Source organism: Archocentrus centrarchus, chromosome 16, assembly GCF_007364275.1.
Source record: "Archocentrus centrarchus isolate MPI-CPG fArcCen1 chromosome 16, fArcCen1, whole genome shotgun sequence".
In the NCBI taxonomy this organism is placed as follows: Eukaryota; Metazoa; Chordata; class Actinopteri; order Cichliformes; family Cichlidae; genus Archocentrus; species Archocentrus centrarchus.
In genome coordinates, this window is record NC_044361.1 from 2,104,810 (window position 1) to 2,130,507 (window position 25,698).

Genomic DNA, 25,698 nt, shown 5'->3' on the forward strand with positions numbered 1-25,698 from the left:
ATTTAAAAAAATGACAACTTTTACTTTTTGTCAGCATTGAATTGTGAAGTATTTAACCAAAGCTACTGTAAATAAGGCTGCTCCATTACTGAAGAGAATATGGACAGCTGCAACACAACACAGATTTTCTAATTATTTATAGAACATTAGTGCGGGGTCTTCTTGAAGGACCAATGCACATTTGGTGTAACTTCTATGGACGACACAAACTGGAGCGTACGCAGATGTGAGTGATTACTGTAGCAAAAGAAAAGAAAAAAAATCCAGCGTTTATAATTAATAATTGAGGTGGCATTCAATGTCCAACAAACTGCTGCATCCAAACGTAGCTTTCATGAGCTACAGATTCAGCTCTCACCACCACCACCACCATGATACACTTTCCATTTTCTCCTTCTTTAAAGCTTCAGTCTGCAAACTTAAAGGCTCAGTTTCTACCCAGAGCTTCGGTCTCAGGGAGGGTGTTCCTTTTTCAAACATAATCCGCAGACGTTTGCCAGCTTCACTGCCAACACTTGCACAGCGTTCACCCTGAGATCTGAGGATTAGCGTGGACGAGCCAGCAGTAGCAGAGACTCTTGGGCCTCCTCAGCAAGCTGGGCATTAGTAAAGAGGGACAAGGGAGTTTGGCAGGCTCCCCTAACACCCCGGCTGGCTGCTACGCCGGAGATTCAGGCGATGAAGGTGGGGACGGAGAGAGCTGTGAAGCTGAGGGAGGTAGAGGACGAGGGAGTGGGGGATTATCTCACTGCAAAACGCACTGCAGGGAGGCCCAGATGGACCAGTGGGCTGTGGTCTGCTGCGATGCCAAGCGTGTGTTACTACACACATGCACAGATAAAAATACATGCGGACAAAAGCTAAATTATCCATACCAATGAGTACATTTATTATTCAACACCTCTTATTAGGTGCTTTGAACCTAAACATGCTGCACACTGTACATACAGATATGCAAGTTAACACTCCCACTGGGACGTGTGTCTAATGCACAGTGTGCACATTGCACTGACACATATCATAAATAGGCTCTGTGGAAGGATGAGAGACTGTAGGAGGGGAGTGAGAGTAGTGGGTGTCTCAATCTGTTAATCTGAAATGTTCAAATAAAGCAGAAACTATAAATGTCTGTGCTGACTTCAACGCTGTTCCCACAGAAAAAGGGGGCCTCATCCTGTAGCTGCAGCTAGGTTTTGCTCGCTTTCTGGAAAAACAGAAATTGAGTCATGAAATGTGCAGCTCCCAGAAAGACAGAAGAAAAAAAAAAGAAACTGTTGTGGTGAATTTCACAGGCTCTCCGCTCCATCAGTTAAGTGTGAGCAGGAATTTGTATGCACCGCAGCCGTAAGACGATTCTTTTTGTGTAACAGATAGAGAGGATTATATCCCAAGGCAGCACATTGTTGTGTAACATTGAGGCAATCACAGGAAATGACACCTCCGCAGTTGCCAAGTGTTTCAGGAGGGATATACAACACAATGCTATACCAAAAGGTACGGCTTCAGATAAAACATGAAGTCACACAGACGTGCAGACAAACATTAGCCTGAGATTATAAACTGTGTGGCACAATACGTGACATAAGGAGCTTCAGTTTAGTCAGTGACAGCAGGATTTAACCTGTAACTAATATGGCTGCACTGGCATTCGACTGTAGTTTGATTAAAGGGGACCTATTATGAGCTCATGTATTTTCTGGTATTTTTATACTGTTACAGTGGTGCATGCTCATATTAAACAAGATCAAAGACTCAAATAATGAGGGCAGAGTATGTACAAGTAATCCCTGTGAGGTCACGCGGGCTTCAGACTGCTGTAAACGCACGGTGAGTGGACACCCCTGATATGGTCACCTCAGGTACACTCTAACTGTGAGCACAGAAGCCCCGCCCACCAGCTGCTCCAAAATATTGTTTGAAAGCAGCAGGTGTCCAGAAGTAGGTTGGTTTAAAGGGAAGGGGTACGGGAGCTTAAACGGCTCGTTTCAGACAGAGGCTTCAGTGGCTCTGCACTTTGACAGCCTGCTGTTGTCAGTAAGAACGTGTTCTTAATCACTTTCATTGTTGAATAAATGTTTAAAATAATTTTTTTTTAAAAAGTACAAAATACAAGGAGCGGCACCAAAGACCACTATAAGATAAGTGAGGATTATTTTGAACCATTGCTCATGCAAAGCTAGCTAATATAGAGCTGGAAATGACTATAATAATAATAATCCCCCATAAGGAGGGAACAGATGTAAACATGAAGCCCCAAAGCTCTGCAGTTTTATCCAATTATTTAGAAGTGATAAAGGCTTCAATATCATGCGTCCAGCATTTGCAGTGTGAAATGAGCCATAGTGAACTAGCCTGGGTTACATCAACATCCACTCCATGATTGTGTAGCAGCTACGGCTTTTCACAGTTTGAAGTTCTGACCTTCAATTGTCTTAATTATCATTCCCTCATTAGGCCTTTCTGTGTAATTTGTAAGGATAGCTGTGCGGTGGGTCTTGTGTCATTTGGACTTGAGAGTCTTGTCGAGTGTGAAAGGTTTGTGAAGTTTTGGAATTTTGACCTTTAATTATTGTTTCCCCAGTGGACCAATTAGTCCTGTTTAGTTTAAGGGGTCTATTCACACAAATAACAAAACTGTTTATTTATTCAATTTACTGAAATAACCATCCTGATGCTTTTGGTTTTATGTGCCGAGGCTTTGTGAATATCACATTTTAAAAATGCTGTGTCCTCATTACTCAACCCTTAAAACCTTATATGTATTTCTTTGATATGAGGTTGTTGTAAAACAGTGACCTCTGAAATTAGTCTCTTAATCCGAGTCTGAAATGAGTTGTGTCAATGCAATCTGAGCAGAAGAGCATGTTGATCTCCTGATGGAGGGCGATGCTTAGCACTGGTGGGCAATACTTCTGGTCAGTAGGTCTGTTGTGTTCTCCATGATGATTGAGTGCAGTTATTGTTGCTACTTTCCTAAAGTGGTACTCCTGCATACCTGTTTTCCCAAAGTGTTCTTGTCACGTTATATTGCCAGTTTGTCAAATGCCCCGTGTGTCTCGTTCAGGTGCTCTTTGGCGAAGGTGTCGTTACCTGCGGCGATGCCGGCTGCTGAAAGATAACTGTCACATTTGAAAAACCTGCAAAGTCCACTTTAGGAAGTTGGAGCGGTGCAGTGGCAGCATTTGCAGATTTGTCAGGACTTTTATATTTGCAGTGTATTTTGGCATTTTTTTCACACACGTTTTACATTTGCTTTCACGTGCTTGCCAGACTTACAAGGATCACATTGGGCTGGTTGGGTTTGGACAAACTAACTGCTCAGGTTTAGGAAAAAAGTTCTTTAAACATTAACCCTGCATGTTAAAAAATAATAAATTGAGAGTAATAGACTCATCTGACTATAACCTGCCACCAAAGAACACTTGAATGCATAAATGAGCGATGATGCATTGATGGAAGAACGGGAACAGGCCGTGGATGGTTGAATATTTTGCATTCGGTTCATAGAACAACTGACTAGTTGAAAAAAAATGGACCATCTTTGCATCTGTGAGTAAAACAAGAGTTTCAGATTTTCTGTCTGCACTCTTCCCCCACATTCATTTATTTTTCACAGCTCTGAAATCCTCATTTACATGATTTTTCCTCAACACATCTTTTTCCTCTTACTTTCAGCGCATGACGGTAACCATGGAGAACACTTACCATCACCTCTCCGCAGCCGGTATCTTGGCCTCTCCTTTGTCTCTGTGCTGCTGTCTTTGTTGTTATTATGATACGGTGAATCCTCCTCTGTCAGTGCCTCACTTTGTTCTGACACAGGAGACCCTGCAGGTGAGACCCCCTCGACCCCAGGCCCCGATTCATTCCCAGCGTTCTCGCTTTGATTCTTCTCCCCGCTCGGTTCTTCTTCCCCAGCCTTGCACGAAGCGTCGTCCTTCCCCTCTTTTTCCACCACGTCAGCTGCAGCTTGAGGTTCTGCATGGTTTGTGGGGCTTGAGGGGTTTGAGGGGCTGCAGCTGCCCAGGGAATCAAGCACAGAGCAGGGGCTGGAGTGCAGGGACAAAGAGGGGGTGTCTGGTTCTCTGATCCTGGTGCACGGGGCTCCGTATGGTTCCTGGACAAATCCTATGAACATCACTCCTTGGTCAGCAGCATCCTGTATCTGCTGTTGGGAGCAAGAAAAATGTGGAAAAATGTTAAATAGCATTCTGCTAATTTTTTTTTTTTGTTTCATTCAAGCAGTCAGTGAATTGGCAGAAAATGAATCAGATGCTGATTTATATCAGATATTATTAAGGCAATAACATAACATAACATTCATAAAGATGATCCTGGTGGTACCCAATCTGCATATTTTTGGTTATATCTTATCGACTACTGACCATGTAGATAAACAGTTTATATGGAGAGCAAAAGAGGGAAAGCATTTGGCAAAATGAAATTTTGAAACCATCAGTTTCTGAGGAAACTTTTTTATTAGACTTTTTTTATGGCTAGAAAGAAAGCCTGTAAAAAATGCCCCCCCCGAGGCTAAGTCAGCAGGTTACCTATCCTAACATCTAACACGCAAGATGAAGAGCTCCACTGGTAATTTCTTTGATAGTTTTCAAACTAAAAGATTGGTCAATCAATCAATAAAGTTATCTGCAGACTAATTAATGTTAAAATAAAAATTTTATTGCAGCCCTTGGACATCTTGGATGTCTTGAAGGTAGTTTTGTCTTTAGGGTGATCAGTAAAAAAAAATGTAATTCAGGATCTAAATTAAGAACAAGCAGAACCCAAAACAATATTTCCCAAGATAATTCAAACAGAGTTCAGAGTTATTTCAGATAACTTGAAATGAAAGTTTTTTCCTTCTCTCCAGAGTTTCCAGCGTCCTCTGCATCTGTTAGGTTTTTGTTTTTCCTCCTCCCTCACTTCTCTTCATTCCTTCCTGGCAGCTTCTCCAATCACAGTTCTGATTAGACTGGAGTGGCCACAACCCCGTAGTCAGACCTGGGCCCCATCCCAGATCCAGTGCTCCATTGTTTTCTCTATCTTGTTGTTGTCTGGCCTTTTATGTCAATATTGGGGTTCTGCTACAGAGTGAGATTGAAACGTTAACTGTCAGGGAATGTTAATGATGCCGTTCGAACATTTCTGCCCCGTTCCACCAACCAATCCCCTCTCCACGCCAAGGCAGCCCCCGTCTCTATCTCGAGAAACATTGAGGGAAGAAAATAAAAATCAAATTGCAGGTTATTCACTATGAAATTAAATTGGAAAACAGTCACATTGTTTCCAGCCATATTGTTTAATATCAGCTGAATGCTCTCTGGGTGCTTCCACATCATATTCCCCATACCAATATGTTGAAATGGAATTGCTGAGATAAAAGGGAGCAACTGGTGTATCTCATTTAATGGTAATGCAGGCAGTCAGAGAGAGAAATGAATGCTCTGACTGTCTAATGTTGGTGCAGTTGATGGAACAGTAGATTCAAACCGCAGGCTGTAATGATTGAATTTATTTTTGGTACCATTAATATTGTTATCACCATCATTTCATTAAACCCCTTGCTTGACAATGTCGATCCATTCAGATAAGATTTCTTTCTCAAGAGACATTTTGACAATAGACCACCAGCACCAGGACTTTTGTCAAGATGCAGATAACCACAAAGATAAATGACAAAATGAGAGTCACAAAAAGTGTAGACACACAACAACAGAGCCAAGCAACATATTCACAAATAATGTCACGTCCTTCAGAAAGAAAGAAAAAAATGAAAGAAAGACTGGAAATAAGTAATTATGCGTCACCAGAAAATCTGCTTGTCCTGCATTTTTATATCGAGCATTTGCAGCTTTCTTCTGTTTTGTATTTATTTAAATTAAATAGATATTTAAATTAAAGATACCAAATGCGAGCCACATTTTGATTAAACAAATATTTTTCTGCTGTTATCTTTTTGGGATTTGTTATAATGTTGGTTCTTGTCTATGTTCACAGTTGCAGTTCAATTAATTTCTTATTTTGATAATGACTTTTTTTGTGTGTGTCTGTTTATTTACTTCCTGTTTTTGTCTTTTTCCCTCATTTTCCCTCCTTTGTGTTATAATTTCCTGTCCCTCTGTCATCGATTGTTACAGTACAGAAACAGCATTAGTGAAGGTTACCAATGATCTTCTTACAGCCTCTGACAGTGGACTCATCTCTGTTCTTGTCCTGTTGGACCTCAGTGCAGCTTTTGATACTGTTGACCATAACATTTTATTACAGAGATTAGAGCATACTATAGGTATTAAAGGTACTGCACTGCAGTGGTTTGAATCATATTTATCTAATAGACTCCAATTTGTTCATGTAAATGGGGAGTCTTCTTCACACACTAAGGTTAATTATGGAGTTCCACAGGGTTCTGTGCTAGGACCAATTTTATTTACATTATACATGCTTCCCTTAGGCAGTATTATTAGAAAGCACTGCATCAATTTTCATTGTTATGCAGATGATACTCAGCTTTACCTATCAATGAAGCCAGATGACACACATCAATTAGTTAAACTGCAGGAATGTCTTAAAGATATTAAGGCCTGGATGACCTCTAATTTCCTGCTTCTAAATTCAGATCAAACTGAAATTCTTGTTCTCGGCCCCACAAATCTTAGAAACATGGTGTCTAACCAGATACTTACTCTGGATGGCATTACTTTGGCCTCCAGTAACACTGTGAGAAATCTTGGAGTCATTTTTGACCAGGATATGTCCTTCAATGCACATATTAAACAAATATGTAGGACCGCTTTTTTGCATTTGCACAATATTTCTAAAATTAGAAACATCCTTTCTCAGAGTGATGCTGAAAAGCTCATTCATGCATTTATTACTTCTAGGGTGGACTATTGTAATTCATTATTATCAGGCTGTCCTAAAAGCTCCCTGAAAAGCCTTCAGCTGATCCAAAATGCTGCAGCTAGAGTACTGACAGGGACTAGAAAGAGAGAGCAGATTTCTCCCATATTGGCTTCTCTTCATTGGCTCCCTGTTAAATCTAGAATAGAAATTAAAATTCTTCTCCTCACATACAAGGTCTTGAATAATCAGGCACCATCTTATCTCAAAGACCTTATAGTCCTGCTATTAGGTAAATACTAAAGTCATGATGCTAACCATGACAGCTCCACTACAATGTTAATTTCAGTGAACCAGTCTTAGCATGTTTATCACTTTGGTGCCTATCAGCTAATGCTTACTAAACAGGCAGTGGTGCTGGGGTTAGCATGAATGCCACTGGTTTGTCAAGAATCAGTCAACATGTAATGGTTACTGGTTTCTGGTTGGTTTCCCTATCATTCCAAGTATACTGTGAGTTTTTGGTTCCTTTCTCTGCTGTGATTACTGCAGTGAGACATTTTAGTTTTGTTTCCTTGTGTTTTGATTTCTGTCTTGAGTTTATTACTTTGGCCTCCCCAGTATCTTACTCAGCGTGAGTTTTCTTGTCTGTGTATTTAGTTTTGTTATTTCCTACTTTATTATGCTGGTTATTTGTCTCCTATGCCTCGTTTTAAGTTTACTTCCTCCTGTGATTATTCTGACTTTCTGCACCTGTGTCTCATTTCCCTCACCTGTCTCCACTTTCCTAATCAGCCCTCTGTGTATGAATGGTCCTGTGTTCCTTCCTTTATGTTCTCCTGTTATGGTTTTCTGTGTGCGGTGCTCTGTGAGCGCTTGTGGTTTTTGGAGTTTCTGTTAGTTTATCATTTTATTTATGGTTTAAATAAAGTCTCAAGTTTTATTATTTTAATCTGTTTTCAGTGCTTTTTGGTCCACACCTCTGCACGGCACATTCTGACACACAACAAAAAAGGCTTTGTAAGCAGGTGCTACAGAGCAGCATCTTATTTTATTCAGATAACTTTGGGGTTGACTCTGGGTTTGCTGCTGTGGCTGGCAATGCTGAACCCCAATGAAGGACTCACAGGAGGGGTTTGAAATTCCTTAAAGCTTTATTATAAAGCGTGGCTTGACATAGGACATAGCTTGACTTAACTTGAAGCATGAACATAACGCACACAGCCGGGAAAAACTGACGACGCAACAAGGAAGTAAACAACACAGAGACCTTAAATACACTGAGACATAATGAGGGAAAAGAGAAACAGGTGACAACACAGGTGAACAAAATACACCAATGAGACAAGGGGAAGTAAACCTAAACACAAAGCACAAGGAACACAAGATCGTCAAAATAAAACAGGAAGTGACTAAACATGACACATATGTAAACTTAACACAGAGGGAACCTAAACAAAGAAGGGCCGAGACTAAACACAGGAGCGCGTGGAAGACCAGAACATGGAAAACTAAGCAGAAAACAAAGACAAACTAAAAATCCTGAACCAGAAAACAAAAAACAGAACTTCACAAAACTCAAAACACTGGGCCAGCGGCCGGGATCACGACAGAAGGTGGTTAACTTCTTACTGGGGTGCATCGCTACGGTAAGTTATGCTCCAGATTAGAGCTCAACAGGTACCGCCTACTTAAGACCTCTCAGAGCTCCGTGTGCGGATAGCAGGAGGCTCTGAAGTCTTTGTGAAAATGAACATCAGTAATAAATATGGATTCATAGGTGCAACTTTATTCCTTGTTTGTATTTATTTACAATTTTACAGCAATTCTGTTGTTCTTTAAGCATTAATATAAAAATCGGGACACTGATTTGTACTTGTGGACTTGATATCATATTCACAGGTGAGCCAACCCTACATTTGAATTCTGTTTTTGTATTAATTAATTTTCTTGCTCTCAGACCATTAAACACCATCAGGGATACAGATGAAAGAATAAAAATGCAAAACTGAACATTTAATGAATTAATTAAATGAATACTCTGTTATAACCTGTCAGATTGTCCCGTGTCTTAATGATAGAGCTGTGATATTAAAAAGTCTGCTGCCATTTTTACTGGCTTTTCTTCCTGCCTTCAAAAAGGCTACACTTTATAAACGGAGTAGCTTTTTTTTTCAGTCTTACTGACCAAAACATTTAAAGCGCACACACACATTCATACAGCGCTTTGAACACTAAACTCCTGTACAGTGATTTCCTCTCACACCCCTGGTTTATCTGCAGCAGCTGTGTTACTTGCATTCTGTATTATGTGAGTAACCTCTTCATATTTTTCTATTATTGTAGTTTACCATTGTAAAATCAGCCACTCAGCAGCCGGTACCATAAGCAGTGTGATTAGTCAGGTGTTGCCAACAACGCCCCATTCATGTGAATATGCTCGTAGCTAGATTGGGACATCCTGGGTTAACTGAGCTTAGATAACCATCTCTATGTGACCGCCCATCCCGGCTGCCAGTGTTGGGGTAAGTGAACCCAGATAACGGGAATCTGGGAATGTTAAACTCACTTTGGAGTAGAGGGCCCGGATGAAGAGTCAGAGGATCAAGTTTGTTGCCTCTCATCATTGGGCAGATTTAAATGTAAGCAAGTTTCAAGGGCACCAATAAGCCCGTTATCAATAAATTTTATAAAAACAAAAATGTCAACTTCATCATCATTATTGTTATTATTAGGGCCCGAGCACGAACTGTGCGAAGGCCCTATTGTAATTGCTTCGTTTATTAGGGCCCGAGCACGAACTGTGCGAAGGCCCTATTGTAATTGCTTCGTTTATTATTTTTATTATTTTTAGGGCCCGAGCACGAACTGTGCGAAGGCCCTATTGTAATTGCTTCGTTTATTATTATTATTAGGGCCCGAGCACGAACTGTGCGAAGGCCCTATTGTAATTGCTTCGTTTATTATTATTATTATTATTATTCAGGCAAATGAATTGGCTTTTTGGGGGCTTTATCATATTCAAAAACTCATGAAACTTTGCACATGCGTCACACCTGGTGAAAATTTAAGTATTTTAATGGGCTCGGGCAAGGGCGCGCCCAAATGGCTCGCTAGCGCCCCCTAAACTGGAGCCCCACCGCTGTGTTTCACGTACATGAATGAAACTTCATACACATGTATATCATGTCCAGGCGCACAAAAAATCCTCTTGGAGCCATGCCCTAAACCCAACAGGAAGTCCGCCATTTTGAATTAATTATGCAAATTTGGCGATTTGCAGCCCTCACACTTTTTCTAATAACTCAGAGGTTTTAGACGTTATCATCTTCATATTTGGTTTGTCTAACCTACACCCCCAGGGGAATCTAAATCTCGAAAATGGTGAGTTTTTGCCAAGGGGGAGGGGTCCTTATGCCCCTTTGAACTTTGATCATTCGCCATGAAATTTTGATTGCCTCTCATTCATACCTACATGATCCAATGTGCATCAAACTTCTCCAGTAGGATGAGGGTGCCCCCCTGAACACATACATATGACAATATTTAATATCAGTCGCAGCGCCACCTAGTGGGAACAGGAAATGTCATATTTTACACTTGGAGGTCCAGCTCCAAGGTGGTTTAGCAGAACCATCTCAAATTTCACCTGGAAAGCCTTAAGAAGTTGGACTTACTGTGTTTTCAAAACTGTGAGTTTTTGACAAAAGGGCGTGACCCTTATGGGACGGCAAAGTTCGATGATTCGCCATGAACACAAAAATGGCTGTAACTCAAAGCCAACTTGCCCAATCTGGCTCAAACTTCAGTGGTGTGATAAGCATGCTGCCCTGAACACACTCATATGCATAAAGTCCATAAACGTTAGAGCGCCGCCTAGTGGCAGCTCGGAATATCTTAAAATAGCAAGTTTTTTGAGTAGCCCCGGAGCTACGTTTTATCTACATGTATGAAAATGTACATGCTCATGTAACATACTAAGACGTACAAAAAAGTCTCTTGGACCCATACCCTAAACCCTACAGGAAGTCGGCCATCTTCAATTGAAGGTGTCAATTTTTGCGATTTCCACGCCTGCTATTTGAACGAACTTGTCCTAGGGCATTTCACCCAGTGACACCAAATTGGCTCCAGATCATCTACACAAGTAGCCCATCAAAAGTTATTCAGGGTTTTGTAGAATATTGAACGGTGTTGCCATGGCAACCCTCTGAATTTGGACTTTTTTCAATTTCAAATTCACAGAGATTCTAAACATCAGCCCCTGGGCTGTGCTTTCTCTATGTACCTGAAAATGTGCCTGCTGATGTAAGATGCTAACATCTACAAAAAAGTCTCTTGGACCGATAGCCGAAACCCAACAGGAAGTCAGCCACGTTCACTTTAAAGTGTCATTTTTGCAGCATTTTTCGCCTTTTTCAGGCCTTTTTGCCTCAACTCCTCCTAGGGCATTTGACCCAGTGAGACCAAAATGGCTCCAGATCATCCACACAAGTAGCCCATCAAAAGATATTCATGGTTTTGTAGAATATTGAACGGTGTTGCCGTAGCAACCCTCTGAATTTGGACTTTTTTTCCATTTCAGGCCCAGATAGGTTCTAAACATCAGCCCCAGGGCAGTGCTTGGTCTGTGTACCTGAAATCGTGCATGCTGAAGTAACATCCTAACACGTACAAAAAAGTCTCTTGGACCGATAGCCGAAATCCAACAGGAAGCCTGACATGTTCTAATTAAGGTGTCATTTTTGCAGCATTTTTCACATTTTTCAGGCCTGCTATTTGAATCATCTTCTACTACAGCTTTTCATCCAGTCACACCAAAATGGCTCCAGATCATCTACACAAGTAGCCCATCAAAAGATATTCATGGTTTTGTAGAATATTGAACGCTGTTGCCGTAGCAACCCTCTAAATGTGGGATTTTACTCATATACCACAGTGCACCAAATTGTTACATCTCTGACATACATTGTCCGATCTGCCTCAAACTTCACAGGCTTAATGGGAGGGTAAGGGAGACCGGACACACCCCTCTATCAGCTTTGTTTCACACTCATAACGCCACCTAGTGGCAACAGGAAATCAGTAGGACACTGATACTCATCATCCTATGGTCATTACAGTTTCATTGATGGCTGCAGGCATTACATAGAGCATTGTGACATATTAATTAGTGGGCACTCACCGACGCCACCTAGTGGAAGCGGGAGACGATCGACGCGAAGTACGGCTAGCCTGCTGAGCCGTCAGCAGCCGGGTGAGCCAGCTACTCTCTCGTCTGCGAGAACCTCCGAGCGCGGTTCGGCTGGAGCGTGCCACGGGTCGACGCGCGGCTTGGCTGGAGCGCGCCAGGGGTCGACGCGCGCCGGGTGCGAGGGCCCGCTCATCGCCGCTTGCGGCTTTAATTATTATTATTATTATTATTCAGGCAAATGAATTGGCTTTTTGGGGGCTTTATCATATTCAAAAACTCATGAAACTTTGCACATGCGTCACACCTGGTGAAAATTTAAGTATTTTAATGGGCTCGGGCAAGGGCGCGCCCAAATGGCTCGCTAGCGCCCCCTAAACTGGAGCCCCACCGCTGTGTTTCACGTACATGAATGAAACTTCATACACATGTATATCATGTCCAGGCGCACAAAAAATCCTCTTGGAGCCATGCCCTAAACCCAACAGGAAGTCCGCCATTTTGAATTAATTATGCAAATTTGGCGATTTGCAGCCCTCACACTTTTTCTAATAACTCAGAGGTTTTAGACGTTATCATCTTCATATTTGGTTTGTCTAACCTACACCCCCAGGGGAATCTAAATCTCGAAAATGGTGAGTTTTTGCCAAGGGGGAGGGGTCCTTATGCCCCTTTGAACTTTGATCATTCGCCATGAAATTTTGATTGCCTCTCATTCATACCTACATGATCCAATGTGCATCAAACTTCTCCAGTAGGATGAGGGTGCCCCCCTGAACACATACATATGACAATATTTAATATCAGTCGCAGCGCCACCTAGTGGGAACAGGAAATGTCATATTTTACACTTGGAGGTCCAGCTCCAAGGTGGTTTAGCAGAACCATCTCAAATTTCACCTGGAAAGCCTTAAGAAGTTGGACTTACTGTGTTTTCAAAACTGTGAGTTTTTGACAAAAGGGCGTGACCCTTATGGGACGGCAAAGTTCGATGATTCGCCATGAACACAAAAATGGCTGTAACTCAAAGCCAACTTGCCCAATCTGGCTCAAACTTCAGTGGTGTGATAAGCATGCTGCCCTGAACACACTCATATGCATAAAGTCCATAAACGTTAGAGCGCCGCCTAGTGGCAGCTCGGAATATCTTAAAATAGCAAGTTTTTTGAGTAGCCCCGGAGCTACGTTTTATCTACATGTATGAAAATGTACATGCTCATGTAACATACTAAGACGTACAAAAAAGTCTCTTGGACCCATACCCCAAACCCTACAGGAAGTCGGCCATCTTCAATTGAAGGTGTCAATTTTTGCGATTTCCACGCCTGCTATTTGAACGAACTTGTCCTAGGGCATTTCACCCAGTGACACCAAATTGGCTCCAGATCATCGACACAAGTAGCCCATCAAAAGTTATTCAGGGTTTTGTAGAATATTGAACGGTGTTGCCATGGCAACCCTCTGAATTTGGACTTTTTTCAATTTCAAATTCACAGAGATTCTAAACATCAGCCCCTGGGCTGTGCTTTCTCTATGTACCTGAAAATGTGCCTGCTGATGTAAGATGCTAACATCTACAAAAAAGTCTCTTGGACCGATAGCCGAAACCCAACAGGAAGTCAGCCACGTTCACTTTAAAGTGTCATTTTTGCAGCATTTTTCGCCTTTTTCAGGCCTTTTTGCCTCAACTCCTCCTAGGGCATTTGACCCAGTGAGACCAAAATGGCTCCAGATCATCCACACAAGTAGCCCATCAAAAGATATTCATGGTTTTGTAGAATATTGAACGGTGTTGCCGTAGCAACCCTCTGAATTTGGACTTTTTTTCCATTTCAGGCCCAGATAGGTTCTAAACATCAGCCCCAGGGCAGTGCTTGGTCTGTGTACCTGAAATCGTGCATGCTGAAGTAACATCCTAAGACGTACAAAAAAGTCTCTTGGACCGATAGCCGAAATCCAACAGGAAGCCTGACATGTTCTAATTAAGGTGTCATTTTTGCAGCATTTTTCACATTTTTCAGGCCTGCTATTTGAATCATCTTCTACTACAGCTTTTCATCCAGTCACACCAAAATGGCTCCAGATCATCTACACAAGTAGCCCATCAAAAGATATTCATGGTTTTGTAGAATATTGAACGGTGTTGCCGTAGCAACCCTCTAAATGTGGGATTTTACTCATATACCACAGTGCACCAAATTGTTACATCTCTGACATACATTGTCCGATCTGCCTCAAACTTCACAGGCTTAATGGGAGGGTAAGGGAGACTGGACACACCCCTCTATCAGCTTTGTTTCACACTCATAACGCCACCTAGTGGCAACAGGAAATCAGTAGGACACTGATACTCATCATCCTATGGTCATTACAGTTTCATTGATGGCTGCAGGCATTACATAGAGCATTGTGACATATTAATTAGTGGGCACTCACCGACGCCACCTAGTGGAAGCGGGAGACGATCGACGCGAAGTACGGCTAGCCTGCTGCGCCGTCAGCAGCCGGGTGAGCCAGCTACTCTCTCGTCTGCGAGAACCTCCGAGCGCGGTTCGGCTGGAGCGTGCCACGGGTCGACGCGCGGCTTGGCTGGAGCGCGCCAGGGGTCGACGCGCGCCGGGTGCGAGGGCCCGCTCATCGCCGCTTGCGGCTTTAATTAGGGCCCGAGCACGAACTGTGCGAAGGCCCTATTGTAATTGCTTCGTTTATTATTATTATTTTTTTTATTTTATTTTTATTATTATTCAGGCAAATGAATTGGCTTTTTGGGGGCTTTATCATATTCAAAAACTCATGAAACTTTGCACATGCGTCACACCTGGTGAAAATTTAAGTATTTTAATGGGCTCGGGCAAGGGCGCGCCCAAATGGCTCGCTAGCGCCCCCTAAACTGGAGCCCCACCGCTGTGTTTCACGTACATGAATGAAACTTCATACACATGTATATCATGTCCAGGCGCACAAAAAATCCTCTTGGAGCCATGCCCTAAACCCAACAGGAAGTCCGCCATTTTGAATTAATTATGCAAATTTGGCGATTTGCAGCCCTCACACTTTTTCTAATAACTCAGAGGTTTTAGACGTTATCATCTTCATATTTGGTTTGTCTAACCTACACCCCCAGGGGAATCTAAATCTCGAAAATGGTGAGTTTTTGCCAAGGGGGAGGGGTCCTTATGCCCCTTTGAACTTTGATCATTCGCCATGAAATTTTGATTGCCTCTCATTCATACCTACATGATCCAATGTGCATCAAACTTCTCCAGTAGGATGAGGGTGCCCCCCTGAACACATACATATGACAATATTTAATATCAGTCGCAGCGCCACCTAGTGGGAACAGGAAATGTCATATTTTACACTTGGAGGTCCAGCTCCAAGGTGGTTTAGCAGAACCATCTCAAATTTCACCTGGAAAGCCTTAAGAAGTTGGACTTACTGTGTTTTCAAAACTGTGAGTTTTTGACAAAAGGGCGTGACCCTTATGGGACGGCAAAGTTCGATGATTCGCCATGAACACAAAAATGGCTGTAACTCAAAGCCAACTTGCCCAATCTGGCTCAAACTTCAGTGGTGTGATAAGCATGCTGCCCTGAACACACTCATATGCATAAAGTCCATAAACGTTAGAGCGCCGCCTAGTGGCAGCTCGGAATATCTTAAAATAGCAAGTTTTTTGAGTAGCCCCGGAGCTACGTTTTATCTACATGTATGAAAATGTACATGCTCATGTAACATACTAAGACGTACAAAAAAGTCTCTTGGACCCATACCCCAAACCCTACAGGAAGTCGGCCATCTTCAATTGAAGGTGTCAATTTTTGCGATTTCCACGCCTGCTATTTGAACGAACTTGTCCTAGGGCATTTCACCCACTGACACCAAATTGGCTCCAGATCATCTACACAAGTAGCCCATCAAAAGTTATTCAGGGTTTTGTAGAATATTGAACGGTGTTGCCATGGCAACCCTCTGAATTTGGACTTTTTTCAATTTCAAATTCACAGAGATTCTAAACATCAGCCCCTGGGCTGTGCTTTCTCTATGTACCTGAAAATGTGCCTGCTGATGTAAGATGCTAACATCTACAAAAAAGTCTCTTGGACCGATAGCCGAAACCCAACAGGAAGTCAGCCACGTTCACTTTAAAGTGTCATTTTTGCAGCATTTTTCGCCTTTTTCAGGCCTTTTTGCCTCAACTCCTCCTAGGGCATTTGACCCAGTGAGACCAAAATGGCTCCAGATCATCCACACAAGTAGCCCATCAAAAGATATTCATGGTTTTGTAGAATATTGAACGGTGTTGCCGTAGCAACCCTCTGAATTTGGACTTTTTTTCCATTTCACGCCCAGATAGGTTCTAAACATCAGCCCCAGGGCAGTGCTTGGTCTGTGTACCTGAAATCGTGCATGCTGAAGTAACATCCTAAGACGTACAAAAAAGTCTCTTGGACCGATAGCCGAAATCCAACAGGAAGCCTGACATGTTCTAATTAATGTGTCATTTTTGCAGCATTTTTCACATTTTTCAGGCCTGCTATTTGAATCATCTTCTACTACAGCTTTTCATCCAGTCACACCAAAATGGCTCCAGATCATCTACACAAGTAGCCCATCAAAAGATATTCATGGTTTTGTAGAATATTGAACGGTGTTGCCGTAGCAACCCTCTAAATGTGGGATTTTACTCATATACCACAGTGCACCAAATTGTTACATCTCTGACATACATTGTCCGATCTGCCTCAAACTTCACAGGCTTAATGGGAGGGTAAGGGAGACTGGACACACCCCTCTATCAGCTTTGTTTCACACTCATAACGCCACCTAGTGGCAACAGGAAATCAGTAGGACACTGATACTCATCATCCTATGGTCATTACAGTTTCATTGATGGCTGCAGGCATTACATAGAGCATTGTGACATATTAATTAGTGGGCACTCACCGACGCCACCTAGTGGAAGCGGGAGACGATCGACGCGAAGTACGGCTAGCCTGCTGAGCCGTCAGCAGCCGGGTGAGCCAGCTACTCTCTCGTCTGCGAGAACCTCCGAGCGCGGTTCGGCTGGAGCGTGCCACGGGTCGACGCGCGGCTTGGCTGGAGCGCGCCAGGGGTCGACGCGCGCCGGGTGCGAGGGCCCGCTCATCGCCGCTTGCGGCTTTAATTATTATTATTTTATTATTATTCAGGCAAATGAATTGGCTTTTTGGGGGCTTTATCATATTCAAAAACTCATGAAACTTTGCACATGCGTCACACCTGGTGAAAATTTAAGTATTTTAATGGGCTCGGGCAAGGGCGCGCCCAAATGGCTCGCTAGCGCCCCCTAAACTGGAGCCCCACCGCTGTGTTTCACGTACATGAATGAAACTTCATACACATGTATATCATGTCCAGGCGCACAAAAAATCCTCTTGGAGCCATGCCCTAAACCCAACAGGAAGTCCGCCATTTTGAATTAATTATGCAAATTTGGCGATTTGCAGCCCTCACACTTTTTCTAATAACTCCGAGGTTTTAGACGTTATCATCTTCATATTTGGTTTGTCTAACCTACACCCCCAGGGGAATCTAAATCTCGAAAATGGTGAGTTTTTGCCAAGGGGGAGGGGTCCTTATGCCCCTTTGAACTTTGATCATTCGCCATGAAATTTTGATTGCCTCTCATTCATACCTACATGATCCAATGTGCATCAAACTTCTCCAGTAGGATGAGGGTGCCCCCCTGAACACATACATATGACAATATTTAATATCAGTCGCAGCGCCACCTAGTGGGAACAGGAAATGTCATATTTTACACTTGGAGGTCCAGCTCCAAGGTGGTTTAGCAGAACCATCTCAAATTTCACCTGGAAAGCCTTAAGAAGTTGGACTTACTGTGTTTTCAAAACTGTGAGTTTTTGACAAAAGGGCGTGACCCTTATGGGACGGCAAAGTTCGATGATTCGCCATGAACACAAAAATGGCTGTAACTCAAAGCCAACTTGCCCAATCTGGCTCAAACTTCAGTGGTGTGATAAGCATGCTGCCCTGAACACACTCATATGCATAAAGTCCATAAACGTTAGAGCGCCGCCTAGTGGCAGCTCGGAATATCTTAAAATAGCAAGTTTTTTGAGTAGCCCCGGAGCTACGTTTTATCTACATGTATGAAAATGTACATGCTCATGTAACATACTAAGACGTACAAAAAAGTCTCTTGGACCCATACCCCTAAACCCTACAGGAAGTCGGCCATCTTCAATTGAAGGTGTCAATTTTTGCGATTTCCACGCCTGCTATTTGAACGAACTTGTCCTAGGGCATTTCACCCAGTGACACCAAATTGGCTCCAGATCATCTACACAAGTAGCCCATCAAAAGTTATTCAGGGTTTTGTAGAATATTGAACGGTGTTGCCATGGCAACCCTCTGAATTTGGACTTTTTTCAATTTCAAATTCACAGAGATTCTAAACATCAGCCCCTGGGCTGTGCTTTCTCTATGTACCTGAAAATGTGCCTGCTGATGTAAGATGCTAACATCTACAAAAAACTCTCTTGGACCGATAGCCCAAACCCAACAGGAAGTCAGCCACGTTCACATTAAAGTGTCATTTTTGCAGCATTTTTCGCCTTTTTCAGGCCTTTTTGCCTCAACTCCTCCTAGGGCATTTGACCCAGTGAGACCAAAATGGCTCCAGATCATCCACACAAGTAGCCCATCAAAAGATATTCATGGTTTTGTAGAATATTGAACGGTGTTGCCGTAGCAACCCTCTGAATTTGGACTTTTTTTCCATTTCCGGCCCACATAGGTTCTAAACATCAGCCCCAGGGCAGTGCTTGGTCTGTGTACCTGAAATCGTGCATGCTGAAGTAACATCCTAACACGTACAAAAAAGTCTCTTGGACCGATAGCCGAAATCCAACAGGAAGCCTGACATGTTCTAATTAAGGTGTCATTTTTGCAGCATTTTTCACATTTTTCAGGCCTGCTATTTGAATCATCTTCTACTACAGCTTTTCATCCAGTCACACCAAAATGGCTCCAGATCATCTACACAAGTAGCCCATCAAAAGATATTCATGGTTTTGTAGAATATTGAACGGTGTTGCCGTAGCAACCCTCTAAATGTGGGATTTTACTCATATACCACAGTGCACCAAATTGTTACATCTCTGACATACATTGTCCGATCTGCCTCAAACTTCACAGGCTTAATGGGAGGGTAAGGGAGACCGGACACACCCCTCTATCAGCTTTGTTTCACACTCATAACGCCACCTAGTGGCAACAGGAAATCAGTAGGACACTGATACTCATCATCCTATGGTCATTACAGTTTCATTGATGGCTGCAGGCATTACATAGAGCATTGTGACATATTAATTAGTGGGCACTCACCGACGCCACCTAGTGGAAGCGGGAGACGATCGACGCGAAGTACGGCTAGCCTGCTGAGCCGTCAGCAGCCGGGTGAGCCAGCTACTCTCTCGTCTGCGAGAACCTCCGAGCGCGGTTCGGCTGGAGCGTGCCACGGGTCGACGCGCGGCTTGGCTGGAGCGCGCCAGGGGTCGACGCGCGCCGGGTGCGAGGGCCCGCTCATCGCCGCTTGCGGCTTTAATTAGGGCCCGAGCACGAACTGTGCGAAGGCCCTATTGTAATTGCTTCGTTTATTATTATTTTTTTTTTTTTTTTTTTTTTTTTTATTATTATTATTATTATTCAGGCAAATGAATTGGCTTTTTGGGGGCTTTATCATATTCAAAAACTCATGAAACTTTGCACATGCGTCACACCTGGTGAAATTTAAGTATTTTAATGGGCTCGGGCAAGGGCGCGCCCAAATGGCTCGCTAGCGCCCCCTAAACTGGAGCCCCACCGCTGTGTTTCACGTACATGAATGAAACTTCATACACATGTATATCATGTCCAGGCGCACAAAAAATCCTCTTGGAGCCATGCCCTAAACCCAACAGGAAGTCCGCCATTTTGAATTAATTATGCAAATTTGGCGATTTGCAGCCCTCACACTTTTTCTAATAACTCAGAGGTTTTAGACGTTATCATCTTCATATTTGGTTTGTCTAACCTACACCCCCAGGGGAATCTAAATCTCGAAAATGGTGAGTTTTTGCCAAGGGGGAGGGGTCCTTATGCCCCTTTGAACTTTGATCATTCGCCATGAAATTTTGATTGCCTCTCATTCATACCTACATGATCCAATGTGCATCAAACTTCTCCAGTAGGATGAGGGTGCCCCCCTGAACACATACATATGACAATATTTAATATCAGTCGCAGCGCCACCTAGTGGGAACAGGAAATGTCATATTTTACACTTGGAGGTCCAGCTCCAAGGTGGTTTAGCAGAACCATCTCAAATTTCACCTGGAAAGCCTTAAGAACTTGGACTTACTGTGTTTTCAAAACTGTGAGTTTTTGACAAAAGGGCGTGACCCTTATGGGACGGCAAAGTTCGATGATTCGCCATGAACACAAAAATGGCTGTAACTCAAAGCCAACTTGCCCAATCTGGCTCAAACTTCAGTGGTGTGATAAGCATGCTGCCCTGAACACACTCATATGCATAAAGTCCATAAACGTTAGAGCGCCGCCTAGTGGCAGCTCGGAATATCTTAAAATAGCATGTTTTTTGAGTAGCCCCGGAGCTACGTTTTATCTACATGTATGAAAATGTACAGGCTCATGTAACATACTAAGACGTACAAAAAAGTCTCTTGGACCCATACCCCAAACCCTACAGGAAGTCGGCCATCTTCAATTGAAGGTGTCAATTTTTGCGATTTCCACGCCTGCTATTTGAACGAACTCGTCCTAGGGCATTTCACCCACTGACACCAAATTGGCTCCAGATCATCTACACAAGTAGCCCATCAAATATTGTGGAAATCTTTACAAAATATTAAACGGCCTTGTCACACCAGGCCATTAAATTTGGCCTTTGTTTTTCTCCCTCACCACCAAAATTGTTTGTGCACTTGTTCGCACATGCTTTGTCTGATCAGGCTGAAAATTTAATCACTCATGTACACACCCAGGCTGAATCCATAACTACAGATTCAAGACTGTAGGCGCAATAGCGCCCCCTACAGAAGCAAATGAAAATTTGTATGACCGTCCACAGAATTAGTTTTGCTCTGAAATACATGAAATATCTTTCACCATTCCTTACAAAATCCTCATCTATTTGATAAGCCTCCTGCCCTGAACACATTGATATGCATAAAGTCCATAAACGTTAGAGCGCCCCCTACTGGCAGCTTTAAATATCATAATATACCATGTTTTTTAGCTAGCCCCTGAGTTACATTTTATCTACAGCTCTGAAATTTTGCACACTCATGTAACATCCTAAGACATACAAAAAAGTCTCTTGGAGCCATACTCCAAACCCTACAGGAAGTCCAGCATCTTCAATTGAAAGTGTCAATTTTTGCCATTTTCAGGCCTGCTATTTGAATGAACTCCTCCTAGGGCATTTCACCCAGTGAGACCAAATTGGCTCCACATCATCTAGACAAACAGCCCATCAAAAAAGTCAATCAGACCCATGCCCTATTTTGCATGCTGGAGCCGTGACCACACCCCCAAATATTCCATTGCGTCTATGCCGAGAGCAAAAGATACCTTTTCCTATAAAAGAATTCAACTTTCTAGAGACCCATCACGATCACAAAACCTCCGAGTGCGGCACGGGTCGACGAGCGCCACAGGTCGACGCGCGCGGAGTGCGAGGGCCCGATATCACCGCTTGCGGTTTTAATTAGGGCCCGAGCACGAACTGTGCGAAGGCCCTATTGTAATTGCTTCGTTTATTATTATTATTTTTTTTTTTTTTTATTATTATTATTATTATTCAGGCAAATGAATTGGCTTTTTGGGGGCTTTATCATATTCAAAAACTCATGAAACTTTGCACATGCGTCACACCTGGTGAAAATTTAAGTATTTTAATGGGCTCGGGCAAGGGCGCGCCCAAATGGCTCGCTAGCGCCCCCTAAACTGGAGCCCCACCGCTGTGTTTCACGTACATGAATGAAACTTCATACACATGTATATCATGTCCAGGCGCACAAAAAATCCTCTTGGAGCCATGCCCTAAACCCAACAGGAAGTCCGCCATTTTGAATTAATTATGCAAATTTGGCGATTTGCAGCCCTCACACTTTTTCTAATAACTCAGAGGTTTTAGACGTTATCATCTTCATATTTGGTTTGTCTAACCTACACCCCCAGGGGAATCTAAATCTCGAAAATGGTGAGTTTTTGCCAAGGGGGAGGGGTCCTTATGCCCCTTTGAACTTTGATCATTCGCCATGAAATTTTGATTGCCTCTCATTCATACCTACATGATCCAATGTGCATCAAACTTCTCCAGTAGGATGAGGGTGCCCCCCTGAACACATACATATGACAATATTTAATATCAGTCGCAGCGCCACCTAGTGGGAACAGGAAATGTCATATTTTACACTTGGAGGTCCAGCTCCAAGGTGGTTTAGCAGAACCATCTCAAATTTCACCTGGAAAGCCTTAAGAAGTTGGACTTACTGTGTTTTCAAAACTGTGACTTTTTGACAAAAGGGCGTGACCCTTATGGGACGGCAAAGTTCGATGATTCGCCATGAACACAAAAATGGCTGTAACTCAAAGCCAACTTGCCCAATCTGGCTCAAACTTCAGTGGTGTGATAAGCATGCTGCCCTGAACACACTCATATGCATAAAGTCCATAAACGTTACAGCGCCGCCTAGTGGCAGCTCGGAATATCTTAAAATAGCATGTTTTTTGAGTAGCCCCGGAGCTACGTTTTATCTACATGTATGAAAATGTACAGGCTCATGTAACATACTAAGACGTACAAAAAAGTCTCTTGGACCCATACCCCAAACCCTACAGGAAGTCGGCCATCTTCAATTGAAGGTGTCAATTTTTGCGATTTCCACGCCTGCTATTTGAACGAACTCGTCCTAGGGCATTTCACCCACTGACACCAAATTGGCTCCAGATCATCTACACAAGTAGCCCATCAAATATTGTGGAAATCTTTACAAAATATTAAACGGCCTTGTCACACCAGGCCATTAAATTTGGCCTTTGTTTTTCTCCCTCACCACCAAAATTGTTTGTGCACTTGTTCGCACATGCTTTGTCTGATCAGGCTGAAAATTTAATCACTCATGTACACACCCAGGCTGAATCCATAACTACAGATTCAAGACTGTAGGCGCAATAGCGCCCCCTACAGAAGCAAATGAAAATTTGTATGACCGTCCACAGAATTAGTTTTGCTCTGAAATACATGAAATATCTTTCACCATTCCTTACAAAATCCTCATCTATTTGATAAGCCTCCTGCCCTGAACACATTGATATGCATAAAGTCCATAAACGTTAGAGCGCCCCCTACTGGCAGCTTTAAATATCATAATATACCATGTTTTTTAGCTAGCCCCTGAGTTACATTTTATCTACAGCTCTGAAATTTTGCACACTCATGTAACATCCTAAGACATACAAAAAAGTCTCTTGGAGCCATACTCCAAACCCTACAGGAAGTCCAGCATCTTCAATTGAAAGTGTCAATTTTTGCCATTTTCAGGCCTGCTATTTGAATGAACTCCTCCTAGGGCATTTCACCCAGTGAGACCAAATTGGCTCCACATCATCTAGACAAACAGCCCATCAAAAAAGTCAATCAGACCCATGCCCTATTTTGCATGCTGGAGCCGTGACCACACCCCCAAATATTCCATTGCGTCTATGCCGAGAGCAAAAGATACCTTTTCCTATAAAAGAATTCAACTTTCTAGAGACCCATCACGATCACAAAACCTCCGAGTGCGGCACGGGTCGACGAGCGCCACAGGTCGACGCGCGCGGAGTGCGAGGGCCCGATATCACCGCTTGCGGTTTTAATTAGGGCCCGAGCACGAACTGTGCGAAGGCCCTATTGTAATTGCTTCGTTTATTATTATTATTTTTTATTTTATTATTATTATTATTCAGGCAAATGAATTGGCTTTTTGGGGGCTTTATCATATTCAAAAACTCATGAAACTTTGCACATGCGTCACACCTGGTGAAAATTTAAGTATTTTAATGGGCTCGGGCAAGGGCGCGCCCAAATGGCTCGCTAGCGCCCCCTAAACTGGAGCCCCACCGCTGTGTTTCACGTACATGAATGAAACTTCATACACATGTATATCATGTCCAGGCGCACAAAAAATCCTCTTGGAGCCATGCCCTAAACCCAACAGGAAGTCCGCCATTTTGAATTAATTATGCAAATTTGGCGATTTGCAGCCCTCACACTTTTTCTAATAACTCAGAGGTTTTAGACGTTATCATCTTCATATTTGGTTTGTCTAACCTACACCCCCAGGGGAATCTAAATCTCGAAAATGGTGAGTTTTTGCCAAGGGGGAGGGGTCCTTATGCCCCTTTGAACTTTGATCATTCGCCATGAAATTTTGATTGCCTCTCATTCATACCTACATGATCCAATGTGCATCAAACTTCTCCAGTAGGATGAGGGTGCCCCCCTGAACACATACATATGACAATATTTAATATCAGTCGCAGCGCCACCTAGTGGGAACAGGAAATGTCATATTTTACACTTGGAGGTCCAGCTCCAAGGTGGTTTAGCAGAACCATCTCAAATTTCACCTGGAAAGCCTTAAGAAGTTGGACTTACTGTGTTTTCAAAACTGTGAGTTTTTGACAAAAGGGCGTGACCCTTATGGGACGGCAAAGTTCGATGATTCGCCATGAACACAAAAATGGCTGTAACTCAAAGCCAACTTGCCCAATCTGGCTCAAACTTCAGTGGTGTGATAAGCATGCTGCCCTGAACACACTCATATGCATAAAGTCCATAAACGTTAGAGCGCCGCCTAGTGGCAGCTAGGAATATCTTAAAATAGCAAGTTTTTTGAGTAGCCCCGGAGCTACGTTTTATCTACATGTATGAAAATGTACATGCTCATGTAACATACTAAGACGTACAAAAAAGTCTCTTGGACCCATACCCCAAACCCAACAGGAAGTCGGCCATCTTCAATTGAAGGTGTCAATTTTTGCGATTTCCACGCCTGCTATTTGAACGAACTTGTCCTAGGGCATTTCACCCAGTGACACCAAATTGGCTCCAGATCATCTACACAAGTAGCCCATCAAAAGTTATTCAGGGTTTTGTAGAATATTGAACGGTGTTGCCATGGCAACCCTCTGAATTTGGACTTTTTTCAATTTCAAATTCACAGAGATTCTAAACATCAGCCCCTGGGCTGTGCTTTCTCTATGTACCTGAAAATGTGCCTGCTGATGTAAGATGCTAACATCTACAAAAAACTCTCTTGGACCGATAGCCCAAACCCAACAGGAAGTCAGCCACGTTACTTTAAAGTGTCATTTTTGCAGCATTTTTCGCCTTTTTCAGGCCTTTTTGCCTCAACTCCTCCTAGGGCATTTGACCCAGTGAGACCAAAATGGCTCCAGATCATCCACACAAGTAGCCCATCAAAAGATATTCATGGTTTTGTAGAATATTGAACGGTGTTGCCGTAGCAACCCTCTGAATTTGGACTTTTTTTCCATTTCATTCCCAGATAGGTTCTAAACATCAGCCCCAGGGCAGTGCTTGGTCTGTG

At 42.9% G+C, this 25,698-nt stretch overlaps 1 protein-coding gene across 1 annotated transcript in view; it reads right to left on the minus strand.

Annotated features, from left to right (window-relative positions):
• Positions 1-25,698, minus strand: part of rftn1b (raftlin, lipid raft linker 1b) — a 158,474-nt gene that overhangs the window by 38,334 nt on the left and 94,442 nt on the right. Inside the window, 1 exon segment of the mRNA XM_030748961.1 lies at positions 3,706-4,168. Within this exon segment, the coding sequence (XP_030604821.1) occupies positions 3,706-4,168 (463 nt within the window).